The sequence below is a fragment of the Balaenoptera physalus genome (genome assembly GCF_965194825.1).
Source record: "Balaenoptera physalus genome assembly, chromosome: 15".
Taxonomy (NCBI): domain Eukaryota; kingdom Metazoa; phylum Chordata; class Mammalia; order Artiodactyla; family Balaenopteridae; genus Balaenoptera; species Balaenoptera physalus.
The window spans coordinates 16,682,976-16,707,496 of NC_138894.1; the positions used below are offsets into that span (position 1 = coordinate 16,682,976).

General features: G+C 45.5%; 1 protein-coding gene across 5 annotated transcripts in view; it reads left to right on the forward strand.

Annotated features, from left to right (window-relative positions):
* Window positions 1-24,521, forward strand: part of ST3GAL5 (ST3 beta-galactoside alpha-2,3-sialyltransferase 5) — a 48,424-nt gene that overhangs the window by 19,092 nt on the left and 4,811 nt on the right. For 3 of the 5 annotated variants that reach the window (XM_082426846.1, XM_082426848.1, XM_082426847.1), the window contains exons 2-6: window positions 3,874-3,997; window positions 7,648-7,759; window positions 18,557-18,900; window positions 22,296-22,482; window positions 23,957-24,115. In XM_082426846.1, the coding sequence (XP_082282972.1) occupies window positions 3,874-3,997; window positions 7,648-7,759; window positions 18,557-18,900; window positions 22,296-22,482; window positions 23,957-24,115 (926 nt within the window). Of the gene's footprint in view, window positions 1-3,873; window positions 3,998-4,297; window positions 4,755-7,647; window positions 7,760-18,556; window positions 18,901-22,295; window positions 22,483-23,956; window positions 24,116-24,521 lie in introns of those variants that run through there. The other 2 variants (XM_082426849.1, XM_082426850.1) reach the window with 2 other exon arrangements.

A 24,521-nucleotide genomic window follows, 5' to 3' on the forward strand; every position in this document is an offset into this window, starting at 1 on the left:
AAATGATCTTCACAGAGAAGGAGAAGTGTTTAAGGATGAAAGGAGACACGTCACCAGGCAGATCGTTGGGGGAGGATTCCCACCAGGATTCCAGATTGAGCGTGCATCTGTACAAAGGCACGGAGGCAGCAATGTGGCACATCCAGGCTTCTAACAGTACTTCTCTGTGGCTAGAGTATAACAGACAAGTTTGTCACCTGAAGTCATAGCACCTGAGATGAGCTGGGAGCCACTAAGCAGATACATATTTTAGAGAGATGGCTTTGAAGGGACAAAATTGAGACACGGGAGTCTGGGTAAGTGACCTCCACTAAGAGAATGTCCGTGGGCCCAGGAAGTTCAAGATGGTATGATTGAGAGGCCCTGGGGATTGATTGGGCCTGGGGACGCCAGGGAGAAGTCTGGAGCCGACCTGCAGGTTTTGGCTTGGATGACTGAGTGGATGGTACAGCTACCAAATGATGTGAGAATAGATTCTGCTTTGTGATTTTGTTTGAGGTGAAGATAGCAGGTAGGTCATTAGCTAGACAGGTCTGAGCTGGGTGAGAGGCCTGCATAGGGAGATAGATTTGGGGTCTGATCCCTTGAGAAGGTGAGTAAAAGGCAAGTGGTGAACCTTGTCGTGAATATATGTGAGCGAGGAGGAAATGGTGCTGAGGGTGGGAACCGGGACCCTGGAGTCCTGCACCGTGTGTAAGGGAGTTTACCATTGCAGAGGTCGGGAGGGAAGCGTGGTTCTAAGGCGCGCGGCATGGTGCGCAGACTGAGTGAAGGAGCGGCTGGGCCGTCACGGTGGGGAGGAGAGGCCGGTGAAGGAAGCTGGGCGTTTAGAAAGGGGCTGGGGAGAGAGAGACTGACCGGGACCTGGCAGGGTGAGCGCAGGAGGGGTTTCGGGAGGATACTGCCTCTCCAGAGATCCCCAGGAAGGGACATGGATAGGACTGAAGACAGGCCCCTGATGGGGCTGGAGCGGAAACCTGTGGCCAGAAATGAGAGTGCCTAAAGGATGCAGATGTCTTAAAGCCCTGTCAGATAGTTGTATAAAATGCCTGTCACTTCCCTCTCTGTGTAACCATAGCAACAGCCAGCACTGAGGTAGTGCTTCTTATGTGCAACCACCATTCCCACATGAATCCTGGGAGGTAGGTAATATTGGACCCATTTTCCAGATGAGGAAACTGAGCTACAAGAGTTAGAGTCAGTTGCCCCAGACTTCTCAGGTGGCAGGTGGAGGAGCTGAGCCTAGGGGTCTCTCCTGAGATCCTCTCCAGTGTGATAGGAAAAACAAAACAAAAACACAACTGTCTTTTTCTTTTCTTTTGTTTCTCTCTCTCTTTTTTTTTTTTTTTTTTTTTTGAGCATTTGAATGATGCATGAGTGTGTTGTGTGGCAGTAGTGGTGAGAAGAGGAAGGAGTCCAGGACTGTAGACCCTCCTCTCACTTCCAGAGCCTCTTCCTGTTTGGTTCCACTTTCCTAAAAGTAGCAGGAGAGAGTTATCTGATGTCCCAGTCCGTATCCAGCAGGAAACCAGAAACCATAGAGATATGAAAGGCTGCCCCCTCCCTTTGCCTGCCAGTTTTCCACCCAGACGGCACACAATCACAGTTCCTCAGGAAGCCGGGTGGCACAAGAGAGAGTCTGGGAATGCAGTTTGCAGGCTTGCAGCCTGAGTGGCAGAGCAGATGAGAAAGAGGGGGCAGAGTAGAGCCCAGAGCCCACAGCGCCGTCCAGCACGCCAGCCGTGGGCAAGGGTGGGATCCCGGTTCCAATACCACCATCTGCTTTGTTCTCGGGAGGTCCACGCGGGTGTGAAGTGTCGTTCTGGTCACAAAAACACGGGCATCATAGAAACTTCCTTTTTATAGATGCCCTGGTCATAGGCAGCCCCCTAGGACCCACCACTTGGCTGACTGTGCATCTAAGTAACCACGAAGTTGTGGTGATTGAAAACCTTCCAGGGTCTCAGTTGATCTCGCTTCTCCTTTAAGAATTCAGTAGATTCTTCAGCAGAGGTTTACTAGTGAGGCCCTTGGCTCAGTTTTTTGAAACTACTCAAATGGAGTGATGCACGTCTACGAAAATTCTTGTACTCTAGCGTTACACAGTTAAAATTGCAGTTGAGGGAGAGCGTTTACAGTAGCAAGAAATCAAATACTTGGATGTCAATTTGATAAAAGATTTTTTTTTCCGAAGAAAATGGCACAGCACTAATGGGGGAAATGAAGTGAATAATGAGATATAACTTCCTCCTGGCTTCAAGACTAAGTTCGTAAAGACATTATTTCTTGAATTAATATATAATAAATAATGTATATAATATACATTATTTCTTGAATTAATATGTAAATATCATAATGCAATAGGTGCCTGTATTAGCTGGGATTTAATTAACAGTTGCTTCAACAACATGGAGGTTTATTTCTCCGTCATGTAGGTGTCCAGAGGCAGGCAGTCTAAGGTGGATTGGCAGCTCTGTCCTTGGGGTGGTCCAGGGGCCCGGGCCCCTTCTCTCTTGTTGCTCCTCCATCCCTTGGGTGACATGCTGTGTGGTCCAAAGTGGCTCATCAAGTGTCAGTATTTCAGCCAGCAGGAAGCGGGATAAAGGAGAAAAGGGCGTATGCCAAGGAAAGCACCCTGAAAGTTCTCCGGGTCACTTTTGCTTGTATCCCATTGACTAGAACTTAGTCACAAGGCTGTACTTACCTCCAAGGGTGGCTGGGAAATGTAGTCTTTATTCTGGGAGGCCATGTGCCCAGCTAAAAATCCAGAGGAGAGAGGAAGGGGGAAACTGATGTGAGGGGAGATGTTTTGATTTCTATTACAATACCCCTTGTAATATTGCTTAAAAATTGAAAATTTGAGAATAAAATTAATTCAAAAGAATAAGTAGGCAAGCACACCAGAGAACATATGTATTTTTTAAAGAAAACCTCTTTTAAAGTTGTCATTAAAAATTTTTTTAATTGCCATGTTTTCTTTTTCTTTTTTTCTTAGTGTAACCCTCTTCCTCTGCTTTTTAATGTACCACTTTCTTTTTAAACTTTTATTATAGAAAATTTCAAATAGTTTTGAGAATTGTATAGTGAGCCCCATGTACCCATTGCCCAGATTTGACAGCAGTTTAAAGCTCATCTTGTGTCAGCTATTCCCAAAAACACTTATCCCCTTCCTGGTTTTTTTTGAAGCAGATTTCATTTCTCCTGTTTCGTCTGTAAATAGTTCCGTAAGTATCTCTAATAGTTAAAGACTCAACAAAAATTAGACTTTTACTTTTGGGATAGTTGTAGAGTCACAAGCAGTTGTAAGAAATAACACAGATTACTCACTTTCCCCCCAATGGTAGCATCTTGCAAAACCGTAGAATAGCACAACTGGGATATTGACAGGGGTACCGTCAAGATACAGAATATTTCCATCACCAGAAGGACCCCTCCTGTTGCCCTTCCATAGCCACCGCACCACCCCCTGTCTAACCCCTGACAGCTAATCTGTTTACATTTCTGTAATTTTGTCATTTCAAGAATATTATATAAATGGAATCCTGCAATGTGTAACCTTTTAGTATTGGCTCAGCATAATTGCCTCGAGATTCATCCAGTTGCGTGTATCAATCGGTCACTCCTTTTTTTGGCTAAGTAGTATTTCATGGTATGGCTATACCACATCAAAGCTCTTTAGGAAATTCCCTGGCGGTCCAGTGGTTAGGACTTGGCGCTTTCACTGCCAAGGGCCCAGGTTCAGTCCCTGGTCGGGGAACTAAGATCCCGCAAGCTGCGCAGAGAGGCCAGGGAAAAAAAAAAAGCTCTTTAAAAGCATAATCTGCTGAACTCACTTTCCTCTTTCCCTTCTCCTGCCCTCTCCTCTCTTCACAGCAATGCCAAGCGAGTACAACCGTGTGAAGCTGAAAAGCGATTGCTCGCGGCCCTCCCTGCAATGGTACACCCGTGCTCAGAACAAGATGAGAAGACCCAGCTTGTTGTTAAAAGACATCCTCAAGTAAGCACGAGCCCTCAGGCCGCAAGACACCTCTGATTTGGGTCAACTGGGTAGAACTGGGGGAAAAATTCAGTGAGAGCCCTGAAGATGGCTCTCATCTGCGGTCACACTTGGTCAGGGATCATTTAAAGGCACATCTGAGTCAAGGCTCAGAGCACAGGTGCCGTGGGCTCGTGCATCAGGCTGTGCTTGCGTGCACAGCGCCAGCCAGGGAGCCTGCAGTCCCCACAGCTTCCAGTGCACAGCCCTTCCAGCCGCTACCTAGTGCAAGAGGGCTATCCCCTTCGCCTTCGCTATTTCCAGTGAATCTAAAAACACAGTTAATGAAAGTCCCCTACAGGCATTTGAATAACATTGAATATCAAACACTAAAAAGGATGAGAGGGGTACCAGCCAGGTCACCCGTACATCCTAATAAGAGATAGAATTGTTTTTTTGTTTTTTTAATATTTTATTGTATTTATTTATTTAATTTTGGCCACTCGGCAAGGCTTGTGGGATCTCAGTTCCCCGACTGGGGATTGAACCCAGGCCACTGCAGTGAAAGCGCCAAATCCTAACCACTAGACCACCAGGGAACTCCCGAGATAGAATTGTTAAAGGAGGAACTTGTCAGTTTTACTTGGTACCAGCCAAACTAGGTGGTAAACTATCCTTTCTTTCATGCCGACAGGTAGAAATCCAACCCTGAAATCTAGCCTCCCATCTCATGTTACTAATTCGGGAGGTGTAGAAGAAGAAAGGTGGGAAAGGAAATGTATGTTAATAAACACTCAGATCATTTTCCATCTCCTTTTGTCATCAACCAGTAATTATGGAGGCCCCCATATGCCTGGCACCAGGCTGGATGCTGGCCACATAGGAGATAGACCTGGGCCCCGTGCTGCTTACAATGTGGCTGAGATGGACTTGCAACCAGGAATTACAGAACAACGGAATCAGTGCTGTAGATTCTGGGCCTGCTTTTAACTCTTTCTTCCTTCCTTCTTGTTTTTCTTTTCTGGCCACGCTGCACGGCTTGCGGGATCATAGTTCCCCGACCAGGGATTGAACCCGTGCTCCCTGCATTTAAAGCTCAGAGTCCTAACCACTGGACCGCCAGGGAATTCCCCCTTTTTTTTCTTTTATAATCAAAATAAGGGAATTATTTTTTTTTGATTTATTTTATTTACTTATTTTTGGCTGTGTTGGGTCTTCGTTGTGGTACACGGGCCTCTCATCGCGGCGGCCTCTCTTGTTGTGGAGCACAGGCTCCAGGCGCTTAGGCTTCAGCAGTTGTGGCACGCAGGCTCAGTAGTTGTGGCTCGCGGGCTCCAGAGCACAGGCTCAGTAGTTGCGGTGCATGGGCCTAGCCGCTCCACGGCACGTGGGATCCTCCCGGACCAGGGCCCAAACCCGTGTCCCCTGCATTGGCAGGCGGACTCCCAACCCCTGGGCCATCAGGGAAGTCCCCAAAATAAGGGAATTATTAATGCACTGAGTATAATACCTTTTCTGGGGCTGGAGAAAAGAATAGGTCACACTGCATTCACAAGATTCAAAAGATATTAAAGGTACTCAGTAAAACATCTTCTCATCCCTGCTCCCCACATTTCCTCTTTCCACTTAAAGATGACCAACATTAGCAGTCTTGTGTATGTAAGAAGTACTGTGTGTGTGTATTCCCCTCCCCCGACCCTCTCTTTTTTATGCAAGTGGTTGCATCCCATTCACTTAGCATTGTATTTGATCCCAGGGAAGAATTAAGATGCTTGTCCAGGTTTTCATGGTAGAGTCTATTGAAATGAGAATCAAGAAGTCTTGAAAACACTTCCTAGCAATACTTTCTTGCAACATAATCCTCAAATATTAAGAACTATTTAGCATCTATTGTGTATGGTATACTATGCAAAATGCTATTTTTTTTTTTTTAATTTATTTATGGCTGCGTTGGGTCTTCGTTGCTGCATGCAGGTTTTCTCTAGTTGCGGCGAGCGGGGGCTACTCTTTGTTAAGGTGCATGGGCTTCTCATTGCAGTGGCTTCCCTTATTGCAGAGCACGGGCTCTAGGCACGTGGGCTTCAGTAATTGTGGCACACAGGGTCAGTAGTTGTGGCTCAGGGGCTTAGTTGCTCTGCGGCATGTGAGATCTTCCCAGACCAGGGCTTGAACCCGTGTCCCCTGCGTTGGCAGGTGGATTCTTAACCACTGTGCCACCAGGGAAGCCCTAGATGCTATAGTTTTTAAACTGCCCTTTTCTTTAGAGTATATTTTCCCCTTAAGGTTATTCCTTAACTTCGTTTTTTCAATAACGCAACTTATTTAAAGTACTGGTTCTTAAACTTGATTTAAACTTTTTTTTAACCTTTATTTTGCCAGTATCACTTGGGGAGCTTATTAAAAACGAGATTTCTAGAAGCAGGACTAGACTCAGTTCTTTTCTCCTAGTGTGTGTGTGTGCGTGCACGCATGTGTTTTAAACTGTAGAATAGTTTGAATTTATCATATCTTTAAAAATAGTTTTCATAGGTGGTATTAAAGGTGACTGGTGGTACTGTCTTAGTCAGCCTCATTTCGGAGTAGAATTGTTTTGAAGAATAATAAGTAGATTGTTTATTTTGTTTTCCTTTTTTTTTTTAAGAACTCACTGTATTTTCTCCTAATATTTTTATTGTGGTAAAATAACGTAACATAGAATTTACCATCCTAACCATTTCTAAGTGTACAAGTTCAGTGGTATTAAGTACATTCACATTGTTGTGCAACCGTCACACCATCCACCTCCAGAACTCTTGTCACCTTGAAAAGCTTGATCCTTTATACCCATTAACACTAAGCCCAGCCCCCCTTCCTCTGGCCCCTGGCAACCACCATTCTACTTTCTGTCCCGATTTTGACTACTCTACGTACCTCAAATAAGCGGAATCTTACAGTATTTGAAGGACTATTTTATTTTATTATTTTTTAAAATATTTTATTTATTTATTTATTTATTTATTTGGTTGCACCAGGTCTTCGTTGCGGCAGGCGGGCTCCTTAGTTGTGGCTCACGGGCTCCTCAGTTGTGGCACGTGGGCCCCTTAGTTGTAGAGTGAACTCTTAATGCGGCATACATGTGAGATCTAGTTCCCTGACCAGGGATCGAACCTGGGCCCCCTGCATTGGGAGCACAGAATCTTAACCACTGCACCACCAGGGAAGTCCCAGGACTGACTTTTTTTTTTTTTTTTTTTTAATTGAGGCAAGGAATACGACTTTATTCCGAAAGCCAGGCATCTGAGAAGATGGCAGACTAAAGTCTCAAAATAACCATTTTCAGGACTGACTATTTTAAAGTGGCAAAAAATTGAAGCTGAGATTCTATAGTTCAAAATTTATTACTTAGTTTTTTTTTTTTAAGTCCAGTAATCTATATGGTGATTTGGATTTTTTTGTGGTACCTTTGCAGAAAAAAGTTTTTTCTATATTTGCTTGTAACAAAGACAGTCATAAATGACTAATTTCTCTTGTTAGAAAAATAAGAAATGCTGCCTTAAGAGATCATCTTAAAGACTGTACTTTTATGCTGTGTGGCAGGCAGACTATTTGGGCTAGGTTTTCAGTTATTTCACATGATCTCTCTTGATTATCACATGACGACATCATTATACATAATTGATTTTTTTTTCTAGGTGTACATTGCTTGTGTTTGGAGTGTGGATCCTTTATATCCTCAAGTTAAATTATACTACTGAAGAATGTGACACGAAAAAAATGCATTATGTGGACCCCAACCGCATAAAGGTTAGATATTCCATCAGTGTGGTTTCAATTAGAATATTTCCAAGTGTACGCTTAAATAGTAATATTGTCTCTCAAGTGTTATAAACAAATGTTCATGAAAGTTATAAACAGAAGGGAAAACACTTAACCTTAGCACTTCAAAACACCCACCCAACACTCACTGTTCTTCCCCATTTACTGAAGTCGTGGGGTGAGGTGAGTTCCATTTGACCCTGTAGGGCACCCGTCATGGAAGTAATACACCATGATGCTGCCAGCGTACATGTTCTTAAAGCAGATCAGGAAGAAATTCTTTTAGTATCATTTGTCATTTCTGTGTTTTATTTTTCGTTTTAATGATTGCACATTGTATTTCAAGATTTTTCCTTCAATGTGTATTTATTTTTTTAATCAATTGACAATATATTAAATGCTGATTTCACTGTTTGAGTTATAAATTATCTGATACTGTTCAGCCTTGGACCAAAGACAGATGATTTTCAATAAAGTAGCATGGTAATAATGATAACCGACATGTATGGGTGCTTTACATGTATTATCTCATTTAGTGATCATCGTGACTGAGAGATATCCCAGGGTTCTCTGCATCTTACAGATGATGGCCTGGGAGGTTAAGTTGCTGGCCCAAGTTCACACCTAGTTTAGTTAACTAGTTTAGTTAATCTAGTTTAGTATATACTGTGTAGCTGTTCTGAGAATGCTTTAGCAATAGAAACTCATTTAACCCTCATAACAGTCCTGGGGATACGGCTAGTGTTATTACCCCCACCTCATAGCTGAGGATAGGGAGGAACCTTAAGTAACCTGTCTGAGGTTACCTCAGCAAGTAAGTGGTGGTGTGAAGGCTTGCACCCAGCAGTGTGGTTTCAGAGTCCAGTCTCCTGATGACTCTGCTTGCTGCTGGGGTAGGGAGCGTCCACAGAGAGGAAGCCAGAAGTTATAGGTAGCATGATGCAGAGGAGAGAGCTTAAACTTCTGACCTGGATTCAAATCTAAATGCCACTTCGTAACAATGAGAGACCTGAGGCAAGTGACTGAATCGTTTGGAGTCCCAGTTTCCTCAGCTGTGAGGTGCAGATAACAACGTCTGAGCAATGGGGTGGTCATCAAAGTCCAGTAAGATAGTATGCACAAAGCTCCTTTTCTAGTCCTGATTTTTATTCACGTGTTTCTATTCTGTATATGCTTTGAAGTACCTCACATTTTTCATAGTACAGACAGGTATAAACATGTAAATGAAAAGAGTGTATTGTAGTTAACAAATGCACAGCTTGGCCTGTGCAGAACCCTCGTGTCTCAGGGGTCTTGCTGACCACGGGGCCTTCCTCCCCTGCTGTTTCTGTCCCTCAGATGTTGGCCGACTCAGTTCATCTCGGCAGCATTAGCCCCTCTGCTCTGCTGGAGCAGGATGTGATCCCGCATCGTCCGCTCGGGCTTTCCCTCCTGAACGGCTGGCCTTGCAGACATTCCCAAATCCCTTTCAATTCCAAGGCCTTCCACAGCTCGCTTGGATAAACTTTGCAGACATCCTGTCTCTGTTTTTTGTCTCCTGGAAAAACCCTGAAATGCTGACACTTGATACTGTGATATACGATTACTGGTATCTGTGAACTCGTCCCTTTGCTACACTTCTCCACATTCTCTGTGCGTCCCCTCTGTCCTGTCCATTTCATTTATCAGGCCGTTGACCTTCTGACCAACAACAGAGATCATTGCTCTCGAGTCTGGGTTAATTGAGGAGAGATGTGAGCTCTCTGTGCAAGAGTAGAGCACTGTGTGTACTTGTGAGATGGATGGAGAAGATGTGGTTTGGTAATAACACCTTGGGTGAAGTCAACTTAGTGGTTTTCGTGCCTGGCCAGCGCTGTCTGCGTCAGCTGTGCTGTGGCTGCCTACAGCTGTTTTCTTTTTAGCTACATTAATAGGCCACTGGTGGTCTGCTCAAACCTGCCGTGTTCAGACAAGTGCTCTGGTCATTATGGCTCTTTAAGTTTCCCCTAAGGAATTCTAGTGACTTTAAAATTTTTTTGGCCACACCTTGTGGCTTGCGGGATCTTAGGTCCTCAACTAGGGATTGAACCCGGGCCCCAGCAGTGAAAGCGCCAAGCCCTAACCACTGGATCGCCAGGGAATTCCCTAGTGATTTCTGAGAAGGACCAGAGAAGAGATTCCAGACCTTGTCCCTGAGGAACCTTTGAAGGGATGGGAACATTTGCATAGAGAAGACCAGTGCAGGACACATGGCAGCTGCTGCCAACAAGCCAGAGGCCTGGCCCAGGGGAGAGTCAGCCTTCCCGGGTGGCCTCACTGGAAGAACTTTGGATCAAGGGTGACAGCCAAGCTGAAAGGAGAAGGGTTTGATGGTCCACGACATCCAAAGATGGAGAAAATGAGCTGCCTTTGTGGTGAATCTCTGGAGGTCTTTGACCAAAGCCAGGATAACTATTTTGGGGTAGAACTCAGGCATCAGACAGTTGGTGGCGCAAGGGCCTTCTGAACCCTTCCAGCCCTGGAATTCCGTGGTTCACTGCAATCGTCTAGTACCTGGCTGGAAAGCGTAGGCTGGTTTCGTAACCTGGGTTTTTCCTGTTCTGAATGCAGGCATGTGACACCACTAGTCCCCACTCAGTGACGTTCAAACTGAACCTCAGTGGTCTTTGAAGCTCCTCCGAAACTTACCAGATTCCATCTGGTATTATGAATGTTTGTGTAAGCATTTCATTGTCCCATCTAAAGTATGTTATTTGAGAAGCGGGGCTGTGCTTATAAAAATATATAGTTTCTAGGATTCTGGAAAAAGGAATAATGATCCAGGGTTGCCCTTGAAATCCTCTGCTCTCACCATTGCCCCAGTTCAGTGTCTCCTTACCCGCCTTTCTGCATTCAGGCATGCTAATTATGGCGGAAGTGGTATTTCTAATAACTGAATCTGACATGTTGCTTCCTTGCTTCAAACTCTTTGGTTTCTCTCCTTTACCTTCAGGAGATTATCTGCACTCTTTAGTCTGGCCTGTAGGGGTCTTCATGACTTGGTTCCTGCCAATCTCTTCAGGCCCCCTTTGTCACTGCTACCATCGCAGCCCTGCCTGTATCAGGCACACGAACCCCCTCACAGGTCCTTGGTGAGCTTCCATCTTCCTCGTTATGGTTTTGATCTGATAACTAATGATGTTGACCATCTTTTCGTGTACTCATTGGCCATTTGTAGGTCTTCTAAGGAGAAATGTCTATTTAAATTCTTTGCCCAATTTTTAATTGGATTGTCTTTTTATTATTGAGTTGTTTAAGTGTTCTCTGTATATTCTGGATACCAGTTCCTTATCAGATATATGATTTGCAACTATTTTTTTCCCATTCTGTGGTGGTCTTTTTACTTTTTTTGATGGTATCATTTTTAGCACATAAGTTTCTAATTTTGATGAAGTCCAGTTTATCTACTTTTCATTTTGTTCCTTGTGCTTTAGATGTCATATCTAAGAAACCATTGCCTACTGTTTTCTTCTAAAAGTTTTCTAGTTGTAGGTCTTATACGTAGGCCTTTGATCCATTTTTGAGCTACTTTTTATATATGGTGTGAAGTCAGGGTCCAGCTTCATTCTTTTGCTTGTGGCTTTCCAGTTGTCCCAGCATCTTTTTTTTTTTTTTTTTTAAAGAGATTGGAGTTTATTTATTTATTTATTTTTGTTTGTGTTGGGTCCTCGTTTCTGTGCGAGGGCTTTCTCTAGTTGCGGCAAGCGGGAGCCACTCTTCATCACGGTGCGCGGGCCTCCCACCATCGCGGCCTCTCTTGTTGTGGAGCACAGGCTCCAGACGCGCAGGCTCAGTCGTTGTGGCTCACGGGCCTAGTTGCTCCGCGGCATGTGGGATCTTCCCAGACCAGGGCTCGAACCTGTGTCCCCTGCATTGGCAGGCAGATTCTCAACCACTGCGCCACCAGGGAAGCCCCTGTCCCAGCATCTTGTTGAAGACTCTTCTCTGTGTTTGCTGCATTTTGTTTTGTTTTTTTAATTTATTTTATAGAAGTAGAGTTGATTTACAATGTTGTGTTAATTTCTGCTGTATGGCAAAGTGATTCAGTTTTATATATTTTATATATATACACACACACGCACACACACCCATATATTCTTTTTCATATTTTCCATTATGGTTTATCACAGGATATTGAATATAGTTCCCTGTGCTTTACAGTAGGACGTTGTTGTTGTTTATCCATTCTCTCTGTAATAGTTTGTATTTGCTGCATTCTTTCTTCTCTGCCTGGAGCCCTTCCTTTGCCTCTCTATTATTCATCTTTTACATCAAATCTCAGCTCAGGGGTTACTTTCTCTAAGATCCTTCTCCGATCATCCTTCTCTCTTGTCTTCTAGGAGCCCCCTCATACCTTAATCCTGGCAGTTACCACTGTGGTACTTTAACTGTTTTGTCTTCCCCACTTGTCCTCCAGGCAAGCCCTTGGGAGATAGGGATTGTGGGATAACATTTTACATTAACGAATATGTACTTATATGTATTGAACTCCAGAGGGAGGAGAGGTATTACTCAAACCTCAGCACGGTGTCTCATCTTTGAACTCCAGATTGTACAGAAACTCCACAGTTAAATTTTAACAGGCAATTCTTTGAGGACTCTCAGTTATGTACATTAAGTTTAATATCCCTTTGAGGAATAGGGCAGATACCTCCTATTCAGCTCTTCATATCCCCCAGTAAACAGACTCTCCTTTCTCTTTCCCCCTAAACCATGGCATGTGAGTTCCCCCCCCCCCTTTAGGCTGGTGGGACCAGTTTTAAACCTAAGTTCACTGCTGGGCCAGTAACAGCCTCTCATGGGTGCTAGTGCCCTGTAAACAGACTCTCCTTTCTCTTTCCCCCTAAACCATGGCATGTGAGTTCCCCCCCCCCCTTTAGGCTGGTGGGACCAGTTTTAAACCTAAGTTCACTGCTGGGCCAGTAACAGCCTCTCATGGGTGCTAGTGCCCTGTCCCAACTGGCTCCAGTAAGGATTCCTGACTCGTCCCTGATGGGGGGATGGAAGGACCTGATGAGTGGGATCAGCCTCCCAAGCCCCACTGCCTGCGTGGAGAAGGGGTGATGGCTGCCTGAACAAAGGACGCTACGGTTCCCAAAGAGGAAGGAGCAGGAAATGGAGACCCAGGAGGTAGCCCACGGTGACCACCACATCAACCCATTTCTGAAAGACTTCTAAAAGATCATTATTTTTTCCAATTAGAAAGTCCCCCGTAATGGTGCGGAAAAAAGGAGGAATGGGGGCACAGTTAAGTCAAACAGGTTTGTGCAAGTCTCTGTTCAGAAATTAATAAAGTAGAAAGTGAAAGCCTGCTCTAACCGTGATGGAATGAGGGGTGTCTTTTAGTCTATTACTTGAGACTTTTTTTAAGAAATGTAGCTTTTTAGCACTATTGACTCTGTCAAATTGCCCTACTTTTCACAATGGTCGTGACAGCGCGTGCAGACAGCACATGTCTCAGCGGGCTTTGCAAAGTAGAGGAACAGCAAGAGTAGATACTGCTGAGGATTCGGGGTGGGGAGTAGCAGGATGTGAGACTGAAAATGAGACAGGACCAGAGCGTGAGAGGCCTTGAATGCCACACTGAGCGGTTCCTAACTTTGATATCTGGTCACGCATCCCTATACAAGAAGAGAAATCCTCTCTCAAGTCCCCAGAATAGAGGAAATAGCCGGGGAAGCCGGCTGGTATGAACGGCTGGGAGATGGTGTTCAGTATGAGCTCTCTGCAAAGAAAACCCTGTCTCCAGGCTTTGGTGGAGACTGATCCTTACTACCAAGAGAGTTTGAACGAATCTGAATGATTTTGTGGCTGTGTATTAGCAGAGGAGGGTCTCAGAGTCGTGAGAGTGGGGCCCTGTGAGCTTTGTTGATGACGTTCAACAACTTGCAAGGTCAACAACCCTGTTGGACTCTGAACATCTGGTTGCTTTCTGCCTGTATTTATACAGCGGAAGTGTGGCCATGTTTGCTGTGGGTTTTCTATTTTCTATTTAAAGATGTCCCTGAACGTGCCATTTGTGAAAAAAGACGAACAGTGGTCTCTGCAGGGATGCTTGGACAGTTTGAGTGTGGTGCAGATGTGAAACTGCACTTAAAAGATGTGTGAAGAGAGACAAGAGCACATTCACATCAATTTAGGTTCAGACCTCCTGGTAGCACCAGTTTGAACTTGGCCTTCCCTCAGGAACTAAAGACCACACATCACCCTGGGGACTGCCTCCTGAGCCGTGTGGTTCATCATGGCCAAGTTTACGTCTTCACTGTGACTCCATAGACCTACACTCACGTATCCAGAGTAAGCAGAGTAGGACTTCCCTGGCGGCCCAGTGGTTAAGACTCCGCGTTCCCAATGCAGGGGGCACGGGTTCGATCCTAGGTCGGGGAACTAAGATCCTGCAAGCAGGGCAGTGTGGCCAAAAAAAAAAAAGTAAGCAGAGTAACCCTGGGCTGAGTTAAATCAGTCCAGACACTCACACTTCCAGATCGATCCCTTTCTCTCCTGGGTGCCACTCTTGCTTTTCCCAGACCATCCTTTAGTGGTCTCATAGAGGTGAGGAAACTGAAGCCTTGAAAAGCCTTAAAGTTCATGCTTTAACCAAGTTTACACTACTGGTAAAAAGATCTGAAACTGCATCTAGATCCAGATCACCTGATTGTTTTCTTCTTAACCGTGTATTGTGATAAAACATACATACCATAAGACTTTCACCTTTTAAGCATCCAGTTGGAGGAGTGTTAGTAAATTTATAGTGACACCACCATCACCACAATCCTGTTTAGAACATTTCATCACACAAGTTAATTCCCGCTCACCCCTTCTGTGGTCAATCGCCACCCTCAACTACCAGCCTGAGGCAACCATTGACTGGTTGAGATTTTACTGTGCTATTCTCTCTGTGACTTGTTTATTCAGATTTTTCCACTTTTAACCACGTAAAAGTTATAGACAGCTAACTCATGGAAGTTAAACCAGAGTTTACAAACGTGGAAATGAAAGTGTCATTGCATAACTCATACCCTCGGTTCATGTGGTCTGTGGCGGAGTTGGGCTCCTACCCAGGTCCAGTCAGCTCCAGGCCCCAAACTCTCCTTCATCCCAAATGCTGTGCCCTGTCCTGGGTTTAAATCAATAAATAAAAGAAAACATTGCCTTTTACTAAGAATTATGCCACTTACCTATATTTCTGAGAAGGATTGTCCTAAAAATTATGGGGTAGAAATGAAAATGGAGATTTTTACTGAGGAAAATTCATTTTTAAATATCCTTCAGGGAATTCTCACATTGTGGTTTTCCATGGCACATCGCCACATCAGTGACAACTGAAACTGCCTGATGTCTGTTTATTCTCAATTGTGGGCAGCCAGCAAGCTCAGCCTTGAAGCCTTTCAAAAAATGAAGCTCTTGTGTCCATGCCTCGATTTGGGAGAAGAGGGGGTTCCTGTATCTTTGAGGAAGTCACCAGTCCTCTGGTTCCCAGTGGTCCTCACCCGGGATGGATGCCATCCGGACCCCACTGCGTCCTTCCTCGCCAGCCTGCTCTGGCTCCCAGGTTTGACATTGTCTGCAGCGGAGAAGAGGAAGGTCGAGATGCTTGCGGTCTTGACTGCAGCTCCACGAGGCGAGCTTTCCCCCCCGAGGCATTTTTCTTCTGAGCTTTGAAACCTGGAAGAGGAAAGAGGGAGGCTGAGGCACTTCTGGGGCGTGTTACATGTTTAAACAAGTTGAAACAAGAGAAGAAAAGGAATTGCTGTGGCTTTGGCCATTTCCAGTGGCATTCAGAACATTGTCACTGGGATTGATTTACTGCACCTGCTGAGGGACGGGAGGGGTCACCATCAAAAGATGCTCTGCTCGCAGTCTAGAAAATTAAGTTTGAAGCCTGAGATGGAACTCTTTGCCAGAATGGAAATGGAATGAAATTTCACTCCTTCCAAGTGAAACTAGAATATTTGGTGCCCAAGAGTCGTGCTCCAGTGTCCGGCTCCATCACCTCACCTCTCTTTCCAGTCCTGAGTCAGTCACTAAACTGCCGTCTCTTGGCACTTCTCGGATGTTCATTTCTATCCCAGGAGATTTGTAAAACAAGATGCTTGGGGTGTCCTTCCATAGTGAAGAATTAGACCTTTTGTTCTCTAAAAACTTGTTCACAACCCTCAGGCCCGGGGTGTAGAGACAAGTAGGGATAGTACATGTGGCTCCTCTGCTTGCCCTGCCCCCCCGTTGGGCATTAAGTGCCTGTAGGTGCAGAGCGTCACCAACCTGGAGGCCTGGTCAGGGCGAGCCCTCCACGCAGGGGCTGTTCTGGGTTACGACCGATTCCTTGCTTAGCTTTCCCTCCGATTCCTCGCAGAGATGCTAATTCACGAGGTATCAGCGGTGTATCAGAATACGTATCGGTGGTGGTGTTTGTCACCTGCTCTCTGTGGGCAGAGGCTGGGATTGTAGGGGTTTGGGAGGTGATCAGGCGACGTGAGCCTGCCAGCTCAGCCCTCTTCCTGGGTGTGCCACCTGGAACCCTCAAAGCGAAGATACTCAGGACCATCTTGCGAGGTGTCCTAGGTGTCGTGCCGGTGACCTCAGGCAGTGACCGTACGTCGTGTCTGCGGCATCTTCTGAGGCTCAAAGAAAATCCATTCCCTTCTTCAGACATGGGGCCAGATTCTTAAGATGTAGACAGCGTGCTCTTCCCAGTACTAAGAACTTTTTGAAGCTGTAATTTAAAGAAAAGGGAGTGGGGTTCTCCTGCAGTAAGATTATTATTTCTACAAAAATTTTATTATGCAAAAATCAGACAAGACTTTGAGGAAAAACATAGTTGAGACAAACATTTAAAACTGTATATGGCAATAATAATCCTCATAATAATACTGACACAGTTCAAAAGACATATTCAATCCTGAAAATAAATATCCCAGCAAATAAAATAGAGGAACACACACACACACACACACACACACACACACACACACACGCAGCTTGGTGGGAGGAGGGATGAGGTAGGGCCAAGACCGCTCCATGTGGCGATGAGGACAGAAGGCACAGTGATGTTGCCAGATGGTCCCGAGGCAGCATTTGGCCAGACTGAGCCCAGGGGCAGACTGTGGGGCAAGCGGGTGTCTGTTCCTTGTTTCTCCATGTCTTGCTGTGTTCAGCCGGGCTAGTGTACTTGGCCTTCAACAGTCATTTCTTGTCGATGCAAAATATTAACGTGCAGGGAAGATGGTATACAAAACCAAGGCAACTTCTTTGTTGACCGGACACCGTTGCAGGTTACACCTGGTTCCCATTCCAGACTGTGTGAAGCTCATTACTCCATCTGATAAATAAGCCTGTTTCTCATCCAACTAGATAGGAACCTGAAATAGGAAATCTTTTTCTCTTTCGGCTGTGCTGCACAGCATGTGGGGTCTTAGTTCCCTGACCAGGGGTTAAACCCGTGCCCCCTGCATTGGGAGCTCGGAGTCTTAACCACAGGACTGCCAGTAAAGTCCCTGGAAATCTTTTTTTTTAAATTGTGTTTAAAAAAAAAACCCACATAAAATTTACCGTCTTCATTATTTTTAAATGCACGGTTTGGCCCTGTTAAGTATATTCACATTGTTGTGAAACAGATTTCTGGAACATTTTCATCTTGCAGAACTGAAGCTCTACCCATTAAACAGCAGTTCCCCATTTCCCCTCCCCCCCAGCCCCTGGTAACTACTGTTCTTCCTATTTCTGTGAATTTGACTGTTAGATGCTGTCTATAAATGCAGTCCTACAGTATTTGCCTTTTGTGGCTGGCTTATTTCACTGAGTATAGTGTCCTTAAGGTTCACCCATGTTGTAGCACATGTAAGGATTTTTTTTTTTTGTGGCCGCACCACGCGATTTGTGGGATCTTAGTTCCCCGACCAGAGATCGAACCCAGGCCTTCGGCATTGGAAGCACAGAGTCCTAACCACTGGACCACCAGGGAATTCCCATGTCAGGATTTTATGAAACATGAAATCTTAAACACCTCAAATTTATTTGAACAGCTTAAAATAAACACCTCAAAATTTATTCAAAATTTATTTGAAAATTTGTTCAAAATTTATTTGAACACCCCAAATTTATTTGAACAGCTTAGGCTGGGAGGGTAGGAGGTGGGGGTCCTTCCTGTTTTACTTGTGCCATGAAATAAATATCCTTGTTGAGTTTGTCTCCTTGTCATGTGATTCTCCCAGGTTTCCCCCTCAAGTTTCTAGCATAAATTAACTCTTTAAACCAGATTTTTGTTGTTGTTGTTTTTTAAAATTTATTTATTTGCTTTTGGCTGCGTTGGGTCTTTGTTGCTGCGCGCGGGCTAGAGGGGGACTACTCTTCATTGCGGTGCGAGGGCTTCTCATTGCGGTGGCTCCTCTGGTTGCAGAGCACGGGCTATAGGCACGCGGGCTTCAGTAGTTGTGGCGCATGGGCTCAGTAGTTGTGGCACGTGGGCTCAGTAGTTGTGGATCAAGGACTCTAGAGCACAGGCTCAGTAGTTGTGGCTCACGGGCTTAGTTGCTCCGCGGCATGTAGGATCTTCCCGGACCAGGGCTCGAATCCGTGTCCCCTGCGTCGGCAGGTGGATTCTTAACCACTGCGCCACCAGGGAAGCCCCCTAAAGCAGATGTTTTGTGTTACAAGACAGTCATCCACAAGGGAGGTACATCAAACATCGCAGGACAAAGTGTCACCTGTCAGAGTATATTTCTGATGCCTGAGAGCCTTTGACACTCAGGTCTGTGTGCTTCGTTCCAGAGAGCCCAGCAATATGCCCAGCAAGTCCTGCAGAAGGAATGCCGACCCCAGTTTGCCAAGAGGTCGATGGGGCAGCTCTTCAGGCACAGGTACAGCTCGGACCTGCCACCTTTCGTGACGAAGGCCCCCGCAGGGAGCGAGGCCGAGTACAAGTACGACCCTCCTTTCGGATTCCGCAAGTTCTCCGAGAAAGTCCAGACCCTCTTGGAACTCTTGCCCGAGCATGACTTTCCTGCACACTTGAAAGCCAAGAGCTGCAGGCGTTGTGTGGTCATTGGAAGTGGTGGAATCCTCCACGGACTAGAGCTGGGCCAGGCCCTGAACCAGTTCGATGTTGTGATAAGGTACGTTGGCTTTCAGACCATCCTCTCCCATCTGGACTTCAGTTCTCTGCTGTGGGTCAGGGCAGCACCAAAAACAGGAGGGACCCAGGCAGCCCTACATGTCCCTGCCTTCAGGGGACTCACTGTTTGAGAAGTTGAAACAAAAACATGAAAGGATTGGACGCCCCAAACTGTGCAGTACTGACCCTAATTTTGGTAAAAACCCTTTCAGAGGAGGTGAAGGTTGGAAGGATGGGTAGATTCAGATAAGCTAGCAAAGGTGGAAGGCTGTGCTAGGCAGGGCCCAGAGGAGGATGCAGTGCAGGGAGCTTGAGTCAGTGGGGCGCCTGGCTTCTGGGAGCAGGGCTTGGGGTGGGTGAGCCCTGGAAGGTGGCACCGGCTGGGACCAGAAAGCACACAGAGATGTTTGAAAGCCACATAACAGGCAATAGGCAATCATCCTAAATTACAGGAGTTTCTGATAGTTGGACAGTCATGTCAGGGGACACCAAGATTTCTAGTCTGGGATCTGAGACGTTAGTGGGACCGCTGTCAGAGACGGAGTAGTTGAGGAAAATCTCTGGCTAGTGAGGGAGGATGACAAGATCCATCTCAGATATTTTGAGCCTGAAAGTGGTGCTGTATCCACATAATGCCTTTATCCCCAGTAGCTGTGATCTCGGGCAAGTTTCCTTGCTGTCCTGTCCTTGCCTCCGTTTCCTCATCTGTAAATGGGGGCAGTGATGGCACAGACCTTATAGGGTTACTGTGAAAACAAAATGAGTTAACATCTAGATGTAAAGCACTTGGAACAGTGTCAGACTTGGGGTAGATGCTCAGTACATGTTAGCAGCTATTTTTGGAAAATGTGTAGGAAGCTAAGGAGGAAAGGGCACGGGGTGTAAGATGTTTGTAGGAAAGAACCAGACTTTTGTAAGGGCCAAGAGATAGAAGAAACAAGTAAGAACCACGTTTTAAGGCGAAAGGTGTGACGTGAGGGTGTGGGAGTGGGTTTGGGGCCTCGGGGGTTGTGGACGTTGGTTACCTCGTCAGGTAACTGCTTCCTTTCTCTGGGTGCTTCCTGTGTGCCAGACACTGTCACGTGCTCTGGATGTTCTCGTTCCATGGTGAAGCCATCCCCTTAGCCAGGGTCAGGCATGAGGACACAGAGACACTGTGGGGCACAGGGTCCAGGCCAGAGCCTAGCATTCCACATGCAGGGTTGTGAGGCTTCCAGAACCTCACCCTGACTCTGTGTGAGCAGCTGTGCACCGGCGGCACCGGGGGAGGCAGACAGGACCCCACATGCCCTTCTAATGGTGCACGACCAATACACGGGAGGAGAAGAGGTAAGAAACCGGGGTGCACACTCCGGTCCAGAGGAGAGATACAGTGGAAGAGAAGGGCGGCCTTGAGCTGACCTTGAAGAATGGTGGGATTTAGCCCTTTAGGAAGGAGGTGGGCAGGAGATCTGGGTGGGGAACCTTACCTGGAAGAAGGAACGAGGGCCTGGGAGAGGGAAAGGGGGCTGGGCAGGTGGCTCGATGCCCAGTGATGGTGGGGCCAGACTGGACAGCATGGACTTCAGGCACAGGCACTGGGGACCACAGAGCACTGGGGACCAAGGAAGGGGACTTAGCCTGATTATGATGGAGATCAGTTGAAAAACTTTTTTGGGGTAACTTTTATGTTATTTATTTATTTATTTATTTTTAAAATTAATTTTTATTGGAGTGTAGTTGATTTACAGTGCCGTGATAGTTTCCACTCTTTTTTAGATTCTTTTCCTATATAGGTCATTACAGAGTATTGAGTAGAGTTCCCTGTGCTATACAGTCGGTCCCTATTAGTTTACCTGTTTCATGTATCGTAGTGTGTATATGTCAATCCTAATCTCCCAATTTATCTCTCCCCCCTGGGGTAACTTTTAGGTTTAAAGCAATTCTGAACTTAACAGGAAAGTTGCAAGAGTAGTACAAAGAACTCCCATTCACCCTTTTCCCAGATTCCTCAGTTGATAACGCTGTATCACACTAGCTTTATAATTTTCTCTCTTTGTATACTATTATTCTTTTCTGAACCCTTTGAGAGTTAGTTGCAAATCTCAAACTCCTTCTTTACCCCTAAATACTTCAGTGTGCATTTCCTAACAACAAGGACATTCTCTTATAGAACCGCATGACGATATTCAGAATTAGGGAATTAACACTGATGCAGTACGGACCTTAGCTACAGACCTTATTCAGACTTCACCAGTTATTCCAGTCGTGTCCATTATTTAAAAAGAAAGGAAAAGAGGGCTTCCCTGGTGGCGCAGTGGTTAAGAATCCGCCTCCAAGGCAGGGGACACGGGTTTGAGCCCTGGTCCGGGAAGATCCCACATGCCGCGGAGCAACTAAGCCCGTGCGCCACAACTACTGAGCCCACGTGCCACAGCTACTGAAGCCCGCGCACCTAGAGCCCGTGCTCCACAGCAAGAGAAGCCACCACAATGAGAAGCCCGCGCACCGCAACGAAGAGTAGCCCCCGCTCGCCACAACTAGAGAAAGCCTGTGCGCTGCAACGAAGACCAAAAAAACGCAGCCAAAAATGAATAAATAAATAAATAATAAAATAGAAAGGAAGAGAAAAAGAAAATACCTCGTCCAGGATCATGCTGTGCATTTAGTTGTCATGTCTAATAATAGCTTTTAATAATCCAGGAGTTAGGTATCTGAGATCTGGAAGAGGAAGTGGGGAAGTGGCAGTGGAATAGAAAAGAAAGGTTTATACAGGTGTGATAATACAGGGAAAGAACCAAACAGACTTTTTTTTGAGATTTCAAAACTGTGTACCTGTGTGAGTGGTACTGCTCTGGGAAGAATTCTTAACATTTTCCCCAGAGCATCCACCCTGGCAAAGCCTTCATTGATCTAACAGTTCTAAGTGCCCCAAATTCCTGCTTTAATTTAAGACCAGGTTGCACTTGGACCCAGTGCCCTCCTCGGGCCCAACCCTGTCTATATAACTATGGTTTGTGTCTGCCTTGCCCCGGTTTTTAGGTTTTCTTTTCTGATTACCTTTTTGAAATTCTGGCAAGAACCACTAATATCTAAGCACAATGGGAAGCTTTCAAGGAAACATGACTCGTGCCCAGAGTGTAATGTGTTTGGGTTGGCTTAAAGCGGCAGGACTAGATGGAATTGCTTGTCATTCAGAGATTGGGTACGGGAGTCTCCTGCAGACTGAAGACTGCGTTCATCAAGCACCTGGAAAGGGCAGAGCTGAGGGATGACAGGGCTGCTGGGAGGGATGCCCTAGCCCCCAACCACACCCTCGTTCCCAGTCCTAAAAAAATGTGGAAAACACGCTGCAGGAATTTGGCATGTGTTAAAGTGGTTAATGCCAGTTTATCTTTGTCCTTTTTACTCAAATAGGTTAAACAGTGCACCGGTTGAAGGATATTCAGAGCATGTTGGAAATAAAACTACTATAAGGATGACTTATCCGGAGGGTGCGCCACTGTCTGACCTTGAATATTATTCCAATGACTTGTTTGTTGCTGTTTTATTTAAGAGTGTTGACTTCAACTGGCTTCAGGCGATGGTCAAAAATGAAACCCTGGTAAGCACTAGAAATTCAGCTATCAGATATGCCTTTGTAAAAAGCGAAGGGGTCTCTGACTGGAATTAACAGGTTTTTATTTTTAAACTAACACACATGCTTTCAAATAAACACTCCCTTTGTAGAAGCCCCTCAGAACTTCCCCTGGAAATTGCTTTCAGAACTTGACTGAGTCACATGTGGAAACTGGGATCATTACTTAGTGGAAATAACAAGCTTGGGACCAAAATGGCTATTATTGAGGTTGACCACCCACCTCATTCACCAGACTTGAATTTACATGGCTGGCTTCCGACTATTTTCAGAAATTAGATTTATGTGCATGAATATAAACCATTATTGAGGCTATTCAGAAGAATATACATAAATTCTCTGAAGAGTATTTTCAAAGAGATTCTCCAAAAATGCTTTGATTGGTGGTGGTCTTTTTTTTTTTTCCTTTTTTAATGTTTATTTATTTATTTGGCTGCGCTGGGTGTTAGTTGTGGCAGGCGGGCTCCTTAGTTGCGGCATGCAAACTCTTAGTTGCAGCATGCCTGTGCGATCTAGTTCCCTGACCAGGGATTGAACCCGGGCCCCCTGCATGGGGAGCGCGGCGTCTTATGCAGTGCGCCACTGGGGAAGCCCCTGGTGGTGTTCTCGCTGGAGTCAATTCACAGCGTTCCAGAAGGGCAGATGTGGAGGAGCTGGCCCCAACTTGGTCATATTCCTTTTCTTTGTCTTTACAATAATCCATCACCTTACTTTATAGTCCCCCAACCCCCCACATTATGTTGAAATAAATTCCAGAGGTCAGCTGTTAAGCAGTGTGTGTGCGTTTATATGCACTTGCACAAACCAGCTGACTGTAAAGTTAACAGGACATATCAGACTTTTCACAGAAGCTTCATGTGCTGGAGAATTTGTATCTCCAAAGCTCGATTCCGTACAGGTTATTGTGGTCCTCTGGATTTTCTCTTGGGTAGTTGTTCTAGTTGAAAGATGAAGCACATATGAAATGACTTACAGTCAGTTACCAAGAGACGTCACAGGACTAGGAAGTGGAGTAAGTGGAGAAGGGGGTGCATGGTGGGGGCCTGAGCACAGGCGGGGCACCCAGAACACTTCATACCCTTGAATTGGATCTATTTGCTTGGTTTTCCCTGGGCAAAATGGTGGCTTTGGATCCTAAAAAGGCTGACTATCTCAGGTCATTACCTGAACAATTTCTTCCCCAAATCAATAAAGAGCTGCTTCTGCAGTTCCTTTCCTTGTCCAGTGCCACCTTCATAAATCAGATCCTTAGAGCTGCTTGTCTGAGTTGAGGTACTGGATTTGCATAGATCTGTGACTTTGCCACAGAATGCAGCACACAAACCCACAAGGGACCACACCCACGGTTCTGGCCTCATTAGCAGGGGATGCACTCTCCCCCCTCCACTGATAAGATAACTTTATTAAATCCCCCTAATGATTGCTTGCTTTCTTTCCTTAGCCGTTTTGGGTACGACTCTTCTTTTGGAAGCAGGTGGCGGAAAAAATCCCACTACAGCCAAAACAGTTCAGGATTTTGAATCCAGTTATTATCAAAGAGACTGCCTTTGACATCCTTCAATACTCAGAGCCTCAGTCAAGGTTCTGGGGCCGAGATAAGGTATTTTTGTCGCTACTGAAACTTAACTGTTCTTCTCTGTGTTGGAAAGGAGGCACCTATACAACTTTCAGTGAGGCTCAGCTCTATACCCAGAAGCATCTTCCAGGGATGAAACCTAGTCATGGATTAGATGTTCCATGTGTTTTTCCCTCTCTACATCTTCACCTTAGGGCTCCCCACTGTTTAATCCCCGCCGCCCGGTGGCTCATCTCATTAGTATAGTCAGCACGTTAGCACTTCGGTCACTGAGATATTATTTAAGGTATTCTTACTCCAGGACTCCATATAATTAGCTGCAGGACACTGAAAGGAACTTTGGTGGTCAGAAAGTTCTTTACATTTTAACTCTACAGGCCACTTGGATGAAAATTGACGTTTATCATCACCTTATAGGTGATAGTAAATA